This window comes from Pecten maximus, chromosome 4 (assembly GCF_902652985.1).
Source record: "Pecten maximus chromosome 4, xPecMax1.1, whole genome shotgun sequence".
In the NCBI taxonomy this organism is placed as follows: domain Eukaryota; kingdom Metazoa; phylum Mollusca; class Bivalvia; order Pectinida; family Pectinidae; genus Pecten; species Pecten maximus.
Window position 1 is genome coordinate 42,390,589 of NC_047018.1, and position 14,968 is coordinate 42,405,556.

The 14,968-nt window shown below is 38.6% G+C and overlaps 1 protein-coding gene across 2 annotated transcripts in view; it reads right to left on the minus strand.

Moving 5' to 3' along the window:
• Nucleotides 1-508: 508 nt before the first annotated feature.
• LOC117326140 (gastrin/cholecystokinin type B receptor-like) overlaps nucleotides 509-14,968 on the minus strand; it is a 104,860-nt gene continuing 90,400 nt past the window's right edge. For both annotated transcript variants that reach the window (XM_033882772.1, XM_033882773.1), the window contains exons 2-4: nucleotides 14,571-14,666; nucleotides 1,995-2,665; nucleotides 509-1,588 (exon numbers count right to left, since the gene is read on the minus strand). In XM_033882772.1, coding sequence (XP_033738663.1) covers nucleotides 1,484-1,588; nucleotides 1,995-2,665; nucleotides 14,571-14,577 — 783 coding nt within the window. In that variant the 5' untranslated portion in view covers nucleotides 14,578-14,666 and the 3' untranslated portion in view covers nucleotides 509-1,483. The remainder of the gene's footprint in view (nucleotides 1,589-1,994; nucleotides 2,666-14,570; nucleotides 14,667-14,968) is intronic.

Here is a 14,968-nt window from a genome sequence, read left to right on the forward strand (position 1 = left end):
CTACATATGAAATTTGAGAAAGATCCCTTCAGTACTTTCTGAGAAATAGCGATAACAAGAATTGTTTACGGACGGAGGGACGGACGGATGGAGGGACGGACGGACGGAGGGACGGACGGACGACGGACCACGGACGCAGGGCGATTTGAATAGCCCACCATCTGATGATGGTGGGCTAAAAATACAGAATGTTCACATCTGGAGACGATGACACAGAATAAGAAACACGTGGTGTCACATAATAGGCATTATGATTACTGATTTATTTTTATATTTCCGAGTCATAATTTCAGAAACAAACAATGTTCACGCAGGTCGTCCAGCAGCGAGGGAAAATATTCAAGGTAACATTATATATCATTAATGATCTCTAAAGGTCGTCGTGGAATATTCCAAAGAGTTGTTTCTGGTCGTGAAGAATCACAGGACACAAAGTAAATAAGAACACGTAAACACCTTAATATATATGATTGTTGAACGAAATAAAAGAAATTCCATAAGACACAGAAACGTTTGATATATTTTATTTCTGTTTAAATATCTAGTCATTCCGTTTGTCAAGGTACCCTTCTGACCATTTATCTTGTCATACTATAATAACCATCACGTGATAATTTCAATCAGTGTATTTCGTCAGAATTTTCGTCCTCACCTATTACTTGTCAACACAGTAAGCATTTCTCGAAATTAACATTATAGAGAATTTTATGAAATTTGCTATTTTTATCTATATATTCAAACTAACGTTAAAAACAGTGAAAAATGACCAAAGGATAATGTAAAGCAGAATTTTCTTTTGATTGATTAGTTTAAGTCTGACAAATATATAGATTTTTTTTTTCAAAATGAGCATTGTTTTATTTCATTTGTTTCATAGCAACACGAGGCGGACGCTTTTAACATCAAAATAATGAGTTTTAATATCCATTTCATATGTATACCTTGCACACTTGCACACACAGCGGTCATGTTATTTCGTCAAAATCAGGAAAAGCTCAACGATTGTACATTGCGCGTAAACATTGATTTTAAGCTTCCTGATTAAACATATCACAGCCCAATAACAAATTAACATTAATATCAGTCAATCAACGTCTGAGGCACCAGGAAGCCAGTCCAATCACTTTCAACCATTTTCTTCAAACGTCAATCAGCAACTACGAATCGTTGCCCCGCCTTTTCAAGTCCCCCACGTAACAGAAACATTCTGAAGAACCCAATTAAAGGATTGCTGTAACTCGCTACATACTCACGGAATACTAATTTTGCGTTAATTCAGGGAATTATCTTTTCAAACACGCGTTGCATTTGCGTTTGGTTATAATATGGAAGTTTTCTTATTCTTGCAATAAGCCACCTTGATACAGTAGCGTGAGGCAGCGTTTTATGGTAATCTTTATTTTACGATACTTTTGATATACTGTGACAATATTTAGCATCAATTTCCTAAGTACCGAGTACAATCATTCTCCTTAATACTCCGTCAGACTTGTTTTCCACGCACAGTTCCTCTATATGAATATTTGTTACCGTTACAAATTGACGTCATCATAGTCTTTTCAGTTGAATGATTTGAAGTAACAGATACCTGCAAGAGAAATTGAATAACTTTTAATAAAAATAAAGTCACGTGACATAACCGATGACGTAAACGTTTTGGTAATAGTCTTTGATGCAAAATGGAGAATTCTGGCAAAGGTAAATTGGGATAATACTTTACATTTGTAACAGTTTTTGGTTGTATAAAGATCCATAAAGATAAAAAAAAGACAAACCAATTACAATGTTTTTTAATATTCACTTTCTTTAATGGAGCTCTATCATCAGAGAAATTACTACGCAGCACATCTGGCCAATCAAAAATAAAGTTACAAAATGACGTAATTTTCATATTGCAGGATCATAGCATAATTTTCGGCCTTAGCCAATAGAAATGCTTGTTTCAAGCAGAATCAAATCATGCAGTGTTGACGAGGTGGACTTATAACTCTTACCTGTCGACTGTTACGTAACTGTTGACATTGGCAGCGAATGAGACGCCATACGAAGTCATGGAAACCTCTATGCATGAAGAAATACAACATTGGATTCTGTGCACTGTGTGCATGCGCAAGCAGCAAGGCATAAGGATAGAGACTCATGGGAATGGATGAATCACTTGAAAAGAGAATGCACAGATTGATAATGAAATAAGGCAGCCAGCACACAGCAAACAGAATCGAGATAACAATCATCATCCGGGCCAGTTTCCGTCGACCTCCCATGATCCTTGCTTCATTATTCACCATCGAGTTTGCGCGTTGTAACGTGTTATCCTGTTTCCATAGGCTAAAACCAATCACAGTGTATAATCCGACAACGAGGAAACCTGGGATTATGTAAACAATAAAAAAGAGAAATAACTCGTATCCATGTTTGGCTCGCTGTGACGGCCATGTTTCTACACAATACGATAGCTCCATGAACATTACGTTGTGTTTTTCCAATTTTTTGTACATGGCAAGTGGACACATGGTGATGATAGCCACAACCCACGTGACTAGAATAACTTGTTTCACGCGCCGAGGATCGCATAGTGTGCGCATGCGCATCGGATGTCTGATGGCAAGATATCTTTCTACACTCATGCAGACAATGGTCAAGACACTGGCTTCCACATACATACCTGAAAGAAAAAAACAAATATTTTGAAAAATATATAAACAAATGTGTTTTTGACATGGCACTAATATAGCTATAGCTATAAAAGGTCGTATTTCCGGAAAGCATGACAGGGAAATAATTACGCTGGTATTAATATTTTCCCAAATTTCACTTTAGTGTTTAAATAACTTCTCCTACATGTTAAGCATTTTTTCAAGCAATCATCTTTGGGATTCATATTGGCGAAATGTTAAATCCGTAAATAGGTCTCCTGGTGATTGATCTTTTACAAAATAATGCTATCGACGAAAAATACACACTGTAACGTTATCAGAGAATACCAAAGTCTAAGAGGATGACCTTGACTTAATGCCAAGTATGAGGACATCCGCTTCGATTAATGTCTACATACGATCACCAATGTTAGGTTTATCTTTTATATGGTGTATATGTTCCGCTTTGATCTCGGTTATACCATCACTGTAGGAGGATACCAGTCCCTGGATAATATCACGGAATCTACAAGAGATCTTAGTGTACAAAAAATATTCACAAGAAACATGGCACCTCTACCCATGCACAAATGGACATTTCTTTGAGAACTGTACTATTTTCTTCATTTCTCTTTTTCTTTACTTTGTCCTACCGTGGTCTCCTTCTAACACCTACTATGACAATTCTAACACCTACCGTGGCCTCCTTCCTAATACCTACCGTGGCCCCTTCCTTACACCTAACATGACCTTTCTAACACCTACCATGGCCGCCTTCCTAATACCTAACGTGGCCCCTTCCTTACACCTAACATGACCATTCTAACACCTACCATGGCCGCCTTCTATCACCTATATTGACCTCCTTTCTAACACCTACCATAACCTCCCTATTAACACCTAACGTAGCCTCCTTTCTAACACCTACCATGGCCTCCTTCCTAACACCTACCATGGCCTCCTTCCTAACACCTACCATGACCTCCTAACACCTACCATGACCTCCTTTCTAACACCTACCATGGCCTCCTTCCTAACACCTGCCATGGTCTACTTTCTAACACCTACCATGGCATCCTTCTAACACCTACCATTGCCTCCTTTCTAACACCTACCATGGCATCCTTCTAACACCTACCATTGCCTCCTTTCTAACACTTACCATGGCCTCCTTTCGAACAACTACAAAATGTACCATGGCCTTCTCTCTAATACCTACCATGACCTCCTTCTTAACACATACCATGACCGCCTTCTATCACCTACCATGGTCTCCTTTCCAACACTTACCATGACCGCCTTCTATCACCTACCATGGTCTCCTTTCTAACACCTACCATGGCCTCCTTCTAACACCTACCATGGCCTCCTTTCTAACACCTACCATGGCCTCCTTTCTAACACCTACCATGACCGCCTTCTATCACCTACCATGGCCTCCTTTCTAACACCTACCATGGTCTCCTTTCTAACACCTACCATGACCGCCTTCTATCACCTACCATGACCTCCTTTCTAACACCTACCATGGCCTCCTTTCTAACACCTACCATGACCGCCTTCTATCACCTACCATGACCTCCTTTCTAACACCTACCATGGTCTCCTTTCTAACACCTACCATGGCCTCCTTTCTATCACCTACTAAGGTCTCCTTTGTAACACCTACCATGGCCTCCTTCTAACACCTACCATTGCCTCCTTTCTAACACCTACCATGGCCTCCTTTCTAACACCTACCATTGCCTCCTTTCTAACACCTACCATGACCGCCTTCTATCACCTACCATAGTCTCCTTTCTAACACCTACCATGGCCTCCTTCTAACACCTACCATTGCCTCCTTTCTAACACCTACCATGGCCTCCTTTCTAACATCTACCATGACCTTCTTCTATCACCTACCATGGCATCCTTTCTAACATCTACCATGGCCTCCTTTCTAACACCTACCATGACCGCCTTCTATCACCTACCATGGCCTCCTTTCTAACACCTACCATGGTCTCCTTTCTAACACCTACCATGACCGCCTTCTATCACCTACCATGACCTCCTTTCTAACACCTACCATGGCCTCCTTTCTAACACCTACCATGACCGCCTTCTATCACCTACCATGACCTCCTTTCTAACACCTACCATGGTCTCCTTTCTAACACCTACCATGGCCTCCTTTCTATCACCTACTAAGGTCTCCTTTGTAACACCTACCATGGCCTCCTTCTAACACCTACCATTGCCTCCTTTCTAACACCTACCATGGCCTCCTTTCTAACACCTACCATTGCCTCCTTTCTAACACCTACCATGACCGCCTTCTATCACCTACCATGGTCTCCTTTCTAACACCTACCATGGCCTCCTTCTAACACCTACCATTGCCTCCTTTCTAACACCTACCATGGCCTCCTTTCCAACATCTACCATGACCTTCTTCTATCACCTACCATGGCATCCTTTCTAACACCTACCATGACCTCCTTCCTTACACCTACCATGACCTCCTTCCTTACACCTACCATGGCCTCCTTTCTAACACCTACCATGACCGCCTTCTATCACCTACCATGGCATCCTTTCTAATATCTGCCATGACTATTCCAACACCTACCATGACTATTCCAACACCTACCATGGCCTCCTTTCTAACACCTACCATGACCGCCTTCTATCACCTACCATGGCATCCTTTCTAATATCTGCCATGACTATTCCAACACCTACCATGACTATTCCAACACCTACCATGACCTCCTTTCTAACACCTACCATTGCCTCCTTCCATACACCTACTATGGCCTCCTTCTAACACCTACCATGGCCTCCTTTCTAACACTTACCATGACCGCCTTCTATCACCTACCGTGGCCTCCTTTCTAACACCTACCATGGCCTCCTTTCTAACACCTACCGTGGCCTCCTTTCTAACACCTACCATGGCCTCCTTTCTAACACCTACCATGACCGCCTTCTATCACCTACCATGACCTCCTTTCTAACACCTACCATGGTCTCCTTTCTAACACCTACCATGACCGCCTTCTATCACCTACCGTGGCCTCCTTTCTAACACCTACCATGGCCTCCTTTCTAATATCTACCATGGCCCTTCCTTACACCTACCAGGACCATCCTTACACCTACCATGACCATTCTAACACCTACCGTGGCCTCCGTCTAACACCTACTATGGCCTCCTTCCTAACACCTGTTAAAACACCCATTGATTAATTAATTTATTGAAATATAATCTGTTGCAAGCTCTACACACGGAGGCCGGGATAGCTCAGTCGGTTAGAGCACCGGCCACATAATCTGTAGTGAAAAGCTGGGGTGTGTGGTTCGACGCTCCCTACCAGTGTCGGTTTGTGTTTCTCGGGAGGCTAAGAAGCGGGCCAGTCTATACGGTAGTTATGTCCTTGGGCAAGAAACACTTTATCCTAATTGCTTTGGATGGCATGCGATTTGCTTCCCGTATGTTGTTCAGTGAGGTAGTCACCAACTACTACCAGGAGATTCCGCCTCGAAATGACCCTGGCTGTCCACGGGGCGATAAACCCAGCAAACAAACCACACTTATGACTAGAGCTGTTTTCTGTACCGCATGACCTCGACAGTGTATTATTTGATTTCCTCACTGCTAGTGAACACGGAGAACGAAAAGTACAGTATAAACCATATCTCGCTGTTGTCTCGTGATACAAATTTATGTATATTCCTACGTGTGGTCATTACACTATTATTACGTGCTTTATTTACATCAAATCATTATTGCTACATCCTTTAATTCTAAGCTCTGGTACGTTTTGATTATACGCTTGGCCCGTTCGTTTCAAATACGAGAACGTAAATTGTGATGTTTCTTGCATAATAACACCACAATCAAATTTTCTTCTTTGGTATAATTATTGTACATGTTATTAGTATGCAGGGCGTGATTATATTCTATATGAAACAAATAAAATGAGAATTGCATATCAAGGATTTTAACATTGTATATTGCACATACCAATCATGCTTCCTAGACCATTAAATCGCAACCATCCGGACTTAATAAACGCCTTTGGTGATGGCGTGTCGTATTTTAGTTTCGTCATAACAAGCGTCTTGGTGATCTGGGGGTTATTATTAAAGAATAGTTGCGACGCTATCCCGGCGGTTGTTTTGTTGTTCCAGTCCATGATAGTTCAGGTTGTATGCAGTAATCAGACAAATTGGATTCCGGTGATTTGTCCCTGTACACTTCAATCACGCTGAGTAAACCTTCAGGACAAGGCCTTGATGTAAACGGATACACTGATCGTGCTGATAATGTGTTGTTAGCACCAGTAAATAACAGATAGTCGTATAGATAAGTGATGGTATATCCTAGCGTACACCATCGACCGACGTTAAACAGGTGAGCATTAATCCGTCAGTCGCAATTGGGGAAAAAACAATAGAAATATGAAGAAATTTAAAAAAAAAATATTAGCGGTAGTTAGCTATAATGGGACGTAGAAATAGGAAGATATAAAACATTGGAATAATATGTTAGAATGTATGTGATGGGGTATTATCTTTCAACAAACAATAGTGGGGACTGAAAAAGAAACCAAAGTAAAGAGAGGGAATGATCAATTATCACTCTTCGCCGTTAACCAATGGTTACGATCCGTCCACACCTCTTCAAGTACGTGGCCATGGGTCGTTACCCTTGGCGAGCGATGATGTTATCACTTGAAATGTTTTTGAGAGCCGAAAACGGCACATTGAGCACAAAATATCATCTCTTTTAAAGTCGTTCCCTAAATAAAAGGAGTACGATAGCGTTATTTCGGTAATTATTTAACAGTAAGAAGAACACTTCGTGGCACAAGTAAAGAAATATATCGTTAGGTTACCTCTTCATCAAATGCGCATGCGTATACATGTACAACTTTTCAATAATCCATTCTTGTCTTCCAAAAGCAGATGGAACAAGGACAGATTTTAATGGTTTGAAATGCCAGATTTTTTCTTCATTTATTCACCTACTTTAGCTTGAGAGAAAGGTCCGTATTAACGAAGACTAGGTCAATACTTTTCAGCTGAACATAACACTGGGTCAAACTACCTCGAATAAATCGTGCGGCCGTCTTGGGTTTAATAGCCTGGTGAGTTATTGGGGGTCGGTAATGTGTTTAAGCAGCAGTACAACCTTTGGCTGAACCATTAAATCACATTAATTGCGGCTGTTATAGATCACTCTATAAGCTAAATGATTATATGATATGTATAACACGTGTTCTGTGCGTACTTTAAGATTGTTTATGTTGTGGATGTCTTAAGGCAAAACGTTCCAGACAACAGCAAACGTCTATAAAATTTTGGATGGACGACAAAATAAACAAAAACATAACACAAAAAATAAGAAAATCACAGATAATGATGTAAAAATTCATGTTCTTAACTTGTCCAATTATACACCAATAGTAACATACACCATGTGTTTCTATCATTATAGAACAGCGCGAAATGTATTTTGACATTGGGCAATGTATTCAATGGTGGTATGGTGATATGATAAGTATGCACTAGATAAAGACGTTAACGGTTTAGCGTCAATAACAAAATTTTGCAGGTTACCGACAACATTTGCTAAAAGATATTCTGATGAGGAAATGTAACACTAGCGTACATGTATTTATGATAAAGCGCAATGTTTAGAGCCGCGAAAATAATATCTTGTATATGATAGGTCGCTCATTCCTGGTAAAATTTGGTTGCTCTTCGTGTGGTTTTCAAACCTTAGTTCTATATCTACCATTACGCCAGTATCCTTTTCCTTGTCTGCTTTTTTTTTTTTTTTTCATGTTGTTTTCTAGAAATATCTCGTGTAGCTCCGGAAAAGTCCAAGACATCAGACATGACAAGGTTATAGGACGCATTAAAAGACATCAATGATGACGCTAGAACCCAAGTAATGCCAAACACGTCCAAATGACATAGGCGTAAATTTTGTCTCCTGAGAAATGAAACTATACCTTTTTGAATTACAACCACAGACAAAAAAATCGTTGAAAAAATCGATTTATATCAACCTTTAACAGCATCGTAGACGACGGGTGACATTCTGTGCGGTTCTTATTCTAATCCGATTGGTAAGAAAGTACACTATGTATGATATAATCTTACGTAATATTACATAACTATCGTCTACCATCCAGCCGCCGTATCCACCTTACCGCCGACAGATGATCGTTATCAGGCGGAATTACGCCATCACAGACGGTAATCCGTAAAACATGTTTTCGTGAAACATTTATTGTTTTTAGGAATATGCGTTCTTTGCATAGCCGGAATTGATCTGTCTGCATCTATTCTAATGTTTTACGTTTCGATTTCAGATATTCACATGCGTTATGCACAATCAGCTAACCTCGGCTGATTGCAGTACCCTCTTTGATGTAGGTACGGAATCTGCCGAGATTTGACGAGTGATTCGTGTGGTCACGGGATCAGTCGAATTGTTATGAATCGCTTCCATTGCTTATCTTTTATTTATGAAACAGAGCTTACTTTTTTTTCAAATAATTAGTTATGATTCACTTTTTCTGAATGAAAATACATCAGATTTATATAAATATAAAACATTCTTTGATGATTTTTAATTCAAATAAATCTTTTTAAATCCATAATTATTTATTTAATATATAAATCAAGGTTTTAATTTAAAAGGTGAAATGGGTATCATCCAATAGCTTACTTTAGCCAAGCAAGGACAACTTAATATTTAGCCCAATCGATAACTAAGACTTTCTAGTGTGGATTTCAAACGTAGCAAAAAAATGTCATTTAAACTAACCAGCATCGCCGTATATCTGGTATTGATCAAACACTCGATTTTAAATCATCTTAAAAAAAGTCAGTCGTCTCCATAGCGTAAAAGACAAGATCTATGATGTCAAAATCAGAAAGGGAATACTGGTAAGCCTAAACGCTTTCATACATACGACTACTGGCTTCAGTGCTCAAGCATGATCGAGACATTGATTTTCTTTCATCTTCAAATCACCCTTACAATGCAGAAAGTTTTGAAGATGTCTCGAATCTTTATGGAAATCAAACTAGAATATGATGTAATACTCCAGACTAGACGATGTTGATGTCTGCACGAACACCACAAATCGTACCCCGGAGCTAAGAAAGACAGATCTATCGCGCTTGGTTTTCCAAACTTCAACAGTAAACAGCCAACATTTTCGCTCGCGGCAGACTAGAAAAATCTGTGTGCAAATAATTGGATCCACAAAAATGCCATTGTGATCAAGATCCATACCATTAGTATGATGTCGTTTTTATTAATTAAACTATTTATACATAACAATCATAGAAGGATAAAAGACATTGTTTTTATTTACTTTTTTTAAGGTATTTTACTTCATACTTCATTACTCTATAGCGATGTCACTCAGATTGTTTCGCCTGCAATATCTTTATTATATCTCCATATCCGTTTCCTCTTAAGATGACGGATTTTCACCGGACATGTGACAGGGATATTTGTCAGTGTAAACGACAGTTATTGCTATAGATGTTTCGATAATTTCGATGTTCACGGCGGCGTGGTTTCCGCTTTTCCAATGATAGTATTTCGCAGTTAATTCGATAGTCTAGGATTTGCTCCTAGTATTGCAATTATCTTGAGAAAAAAAAATCAGCACAGTGTTTGGAGGGATGCAGTTTGATGAAGTTCTTTGAGCATTTTCATTTCGATGTGCAATATCCCCATGGTTTCCATTGACATTACCATGGTTCTTACTTTATGAACGTGCCATTATCTGAAGATGACCTACTTTACATGCTATGTTTCTTTTATGAACTTTATGCACAATTTCCTGCAGGATATTTCCTATTGCCTTCTCTTCCTCTTTTAAGTTTATTAAACTTTCATATTCTGCAATCGTTCAGGGTTTCAATTGAATTAGAGTTACGGTTTAATTTTTTTAACATTTTGCTGGGTTTTTTTTTGTACAGATGATAATCGGTAACACTAATATATATAGATCGATAGTAATGCAACTGTGCTGTTCTCAGCGACTCTGGTCTAGGATAAACTGACTGTCTGTGATTAATTATGCTATCTATAACAAAATTCAACAAGGGAGAAGAGGCAATGATCCATTTATTAATTAATTCATTTGATATACATAATTGCCATTGTGCTTGACAATTTATATAATACATATAAACGCACGAGCATGAATAAGATGTATATATAAATGTATAAAATCGTGGATGACAGCAGAGGATGCGAAATGACTTGTCCGTGGCCTGTTGTGACGTCATCTAAGACAAGTTAGAGAACATATATATCTGCATACACAGGTAGATTAAGACATCCGTTCTTGAACATTTATTATCCTGTATAATTAAGGAAAGAAAGACCGCCATTATTTGATGATGATAGCGTTTCCGAACGGCAAGTCTTATTGACCAAAATACTTGTTCATACCATGACTGTTATCGTTATCCGGGAAGCAGACGACTCATTAACCATAAATATTGGTACTTTTGTCTTTAGTCTCCCATGTTAATGTATACGCTGACACGTCATTGTTTTAAAGGGTTCGACGACACTTAAGAAAAAACAATTAAAGGCCACAAATTTATGTAATCTTAATTACAGAAATTATCACCCTGTATTTTTATAAACCTGAACCATAAACGAAAATTGGAAATTGTTTGAAACGAATTTAATTAAGGTCCGTACTAATACCTTGTTATACATTCTCCCGCGTCAATAGAAATGTAGTAAACATTAATTTCATATTTACCGTCGGGACTATATACATGGAAACGCGACCTAATCCACCAATGAAATACGACGTTACTTAATCTACACCGAGACATTCTTCTGTTTCTCTCCGGTATTTACGCCTCCGCAAGATCCGTCTCATCGTAGGGCTTTTTTTGGTTACCATAGCAACCAAATGACGTCTATTGATTTGGGAAATAGTACCATTGTTTTTGCCATCCCTCCAAATCCCTATATACCACTTGACCAAGTTTGAATAAAAATAATTTTAGGACTGATTAGCTGTGAGCCATTGCACAAAAAATGTGTATGTGGACCCGGTTACCATGACAACAATAAAACTTCACAAAAGAACATGCATGCATATTTGCACATTGTCCCTAACATTCATTGAAACTGGTTCACAAGCTTAGGAGTTATCAGGATTTTTATCTACAGCCAGACGGACAAACAGACATCAATTTTACATATTAAAAATAATTACATGTTTGAATGATTTTTACACAAGATAATCATTTTCAAATACATGTATGTTGAATTGAATATTTACGATTAATTTCACTAATCTATTTCCTCGCCCCGTCTCCACGAGTTTTTTTTTTTTTTTTTTTCCTATTTCGTGGAACATAAATTATGTACAAAAACTACGTACATAATTCATAGCTACCGAATTTATTTTTGGTAGACACCATCTATCTCCGTACTCAATTTCCCGTCACATGATTGTTATCGTAAACAGTCTGTGTTGTAGCTATATATGTACCCTCTGATTATGACGACTGCGCACCGGAAGTCGAGTGGGATTATATCTCGCGGATGACGACATTTTGTGACGTAATTTATTGACGTTAGATTGGTGTAGGTCTTGATAAGATGATCCTTTACGGGGAGTCCGATACAGACGCCGGGATGTCTTCCTTCTTGTTTGTCACGATTTAATCAGTGTATATAATGAATTTGATATCAATAACATTTTTTTATGTCTGAGAAGGAATTTGGACAATAATAAGCATCTTTCGAAGTGAAGTGGGTCTTAACTACAATGACTCCTCCTTCTATGAGGCTGACCCTTTCTAAAATTATCAAATTGGAGTTAGCCCCAAACTCACCAACATTTTCTTTTATTATTTATTTATTTTTATTTTTATTTTATTTTATTTTTTATTTACTTATCTATTTTTCATCCAATAAATTGCTGTACCGCATTAACCTCTTAGTGCTGATTTTTCATCCGGAAATTTCTATTTACAGTAGGACATTTTACAATGACCTATTTAGCGTGAACCCAATTGATTTATTTCTGGCTATAGCGTTTGGCGAAATAATTAAGAAGATATCTTTCTACCAAAACAGCCATCTGACGGAAACCCAGATACACGAGACAGACACGTGACCTTCTATTGTCAGGAGAAAGGTCACAAGGGTTATCATCAAGTTTCATCCAGACTAACTCATAGGCTATGTAATGATTTGTATCTTTTATCACACTAAGGAACATTCGGATTGCCTTTGGTCGCATTATTCCTCACGCATTGAACCTTCGAGTAATACAGGAGCTATCCAAATGAATTTCATGCTAATTTTGGTAAACCCAGACGATACATCCAGTTATAGATATGAAGGTAGATTCTAAACAGGAAAGCACTCTTACTTCCTATTCCGGTTTCGGCTGTGTGGTCAGTTGACCTTACTGAACACAACAACAGACAGCTCAAAGTCGATTTTGTCCGATAATATGGAGCCAAATTGGTACCGGAAGTCAAGAAAGGGACATCCGTCGAAATGACGCAGACACTGTTGAATAGGAACTTCAATAACACAATTTATTTACTCATAAATGTCAGGACGTCCTAGTTAATTGTGTTAAGCTAGATTGAGTCCATATCTGAGATTGTGTTAATCTGTCATCTAAATATTCGCATCCTGTTTCGGACATTGTCTTTCAAATCATGCAATCTATGAAAAAAAAAATCTGAAAATAATACATTTATATTGATCAGTTCATGATACGGCTTTAGCTACTTTTGATAAATGTCAACCATTCCAAATATTCAAATGTTTCAAAGACCATCTTTTTCCTTGTCTTGGTTCGCTTTCCTTGGATTATATAGGGGACACAAAAGCGCAAGAAACGCACGCGGCTCTTGAGTATTGCAGTTCGAAGTGGATACATAAGAACGTCCTTAGTAGCCAAGCCAATCATGATCTTTCCAGATATTTTACCATACCTCTCGATGTGTTTCTCTTCGGTCGGTGTATGCTTTCATCGTACACTAAATATGCTTCAAAGTTCTGCTACTTTGAATTCATGTAATATCTATAATATTTGTCTTTGGTTCCAATACACCAAATTCTCAAACCGGAGAACAATAAGGAATATTGTACTGTTCAGTCTAGCTTTCTTCTTTTCATTGTCTACCGCAGTAAAAATCAATTACTGGTCCCTAAACAGTGTGGTTAGGTTTGGTATTGTATCCTTATATGTAACACAATAAGGTCAATTAGGTCACATAAGAGCGGCGCCCACGGATTATTGCGCTAGTGACGGACGCGGTTATAGTGCAAGCACACTGAAATGCCACATATGCCCACGGTCGCTCAGAGCAAGATTGGTTTGTCATAGCATAGGGACCTGACACATTACCTTTCACGAGGACGAACGCCCAAATTAAGGCCGAATGTGAGGTGTCAAGGACGATATTAGGAAGGGAAATTGTTGGAAAGAGGATTAAACGATAGGGTCGCAAGGTGAGTCGTCTTTTACGAATCATGCAATGGGGGTTGCGAGTAGATTCTTGCGCGGTACCTTCAGAGAAGACCTAAAACGGATGTATTTTATGATAAAAAAATGATTATTTTATAGTATTTGTTTATTAAGTTTATATTGTTTAATGTCCTATTAACAGCCAGTGCCTGTTTTTTGGCGGTGAGGAAAGCCGGAGTACCCGGAGAAAAGCAACCGACCTACGATCAGTACCAGGCAACTGTCCCACATGGGTTGAAACCCATATGTGGACGGCTAGTGATAAAGTGTCGGGACACCTTAACCACTCGGCTACCGCGGCCCTTATTGTATAGTATATATCTTGTAATGTCAATTTCACGACGAGGCAAAAATACATTTTGGAAAAAAATAAAATCTAAACACTCACCTTGCATAAATCCAATAGCTTTGCATAGAAATTCGCCGTAAATCCACGGGCTATAGACATGTTGTGCTGTGGTGAGGGGTATACAGAACACCGTCACTGTAAACAAACAAACAAACATAATTACAATATGCACTTTTACGACAGACGTTATCACTAACAAAGTCTGACACCATTGACAACAGGCCAAAAAAATGTACCATTGCCTGTGGCCAGTTTCAGATATATAAAATTCCTTAACTAAAAATTCCCCATAGTAACCGCTTCAGAATTTATGGAGGGTTTTGTAGGTATTTTTATCTTAAATTCTGTTAAGTAATTTCATAAAGCATAGGAACTGTGATGAAACCAGGACCCGGTTTATCGCAAAGCAAATTATATCATAAATGTACTGTTCGGAA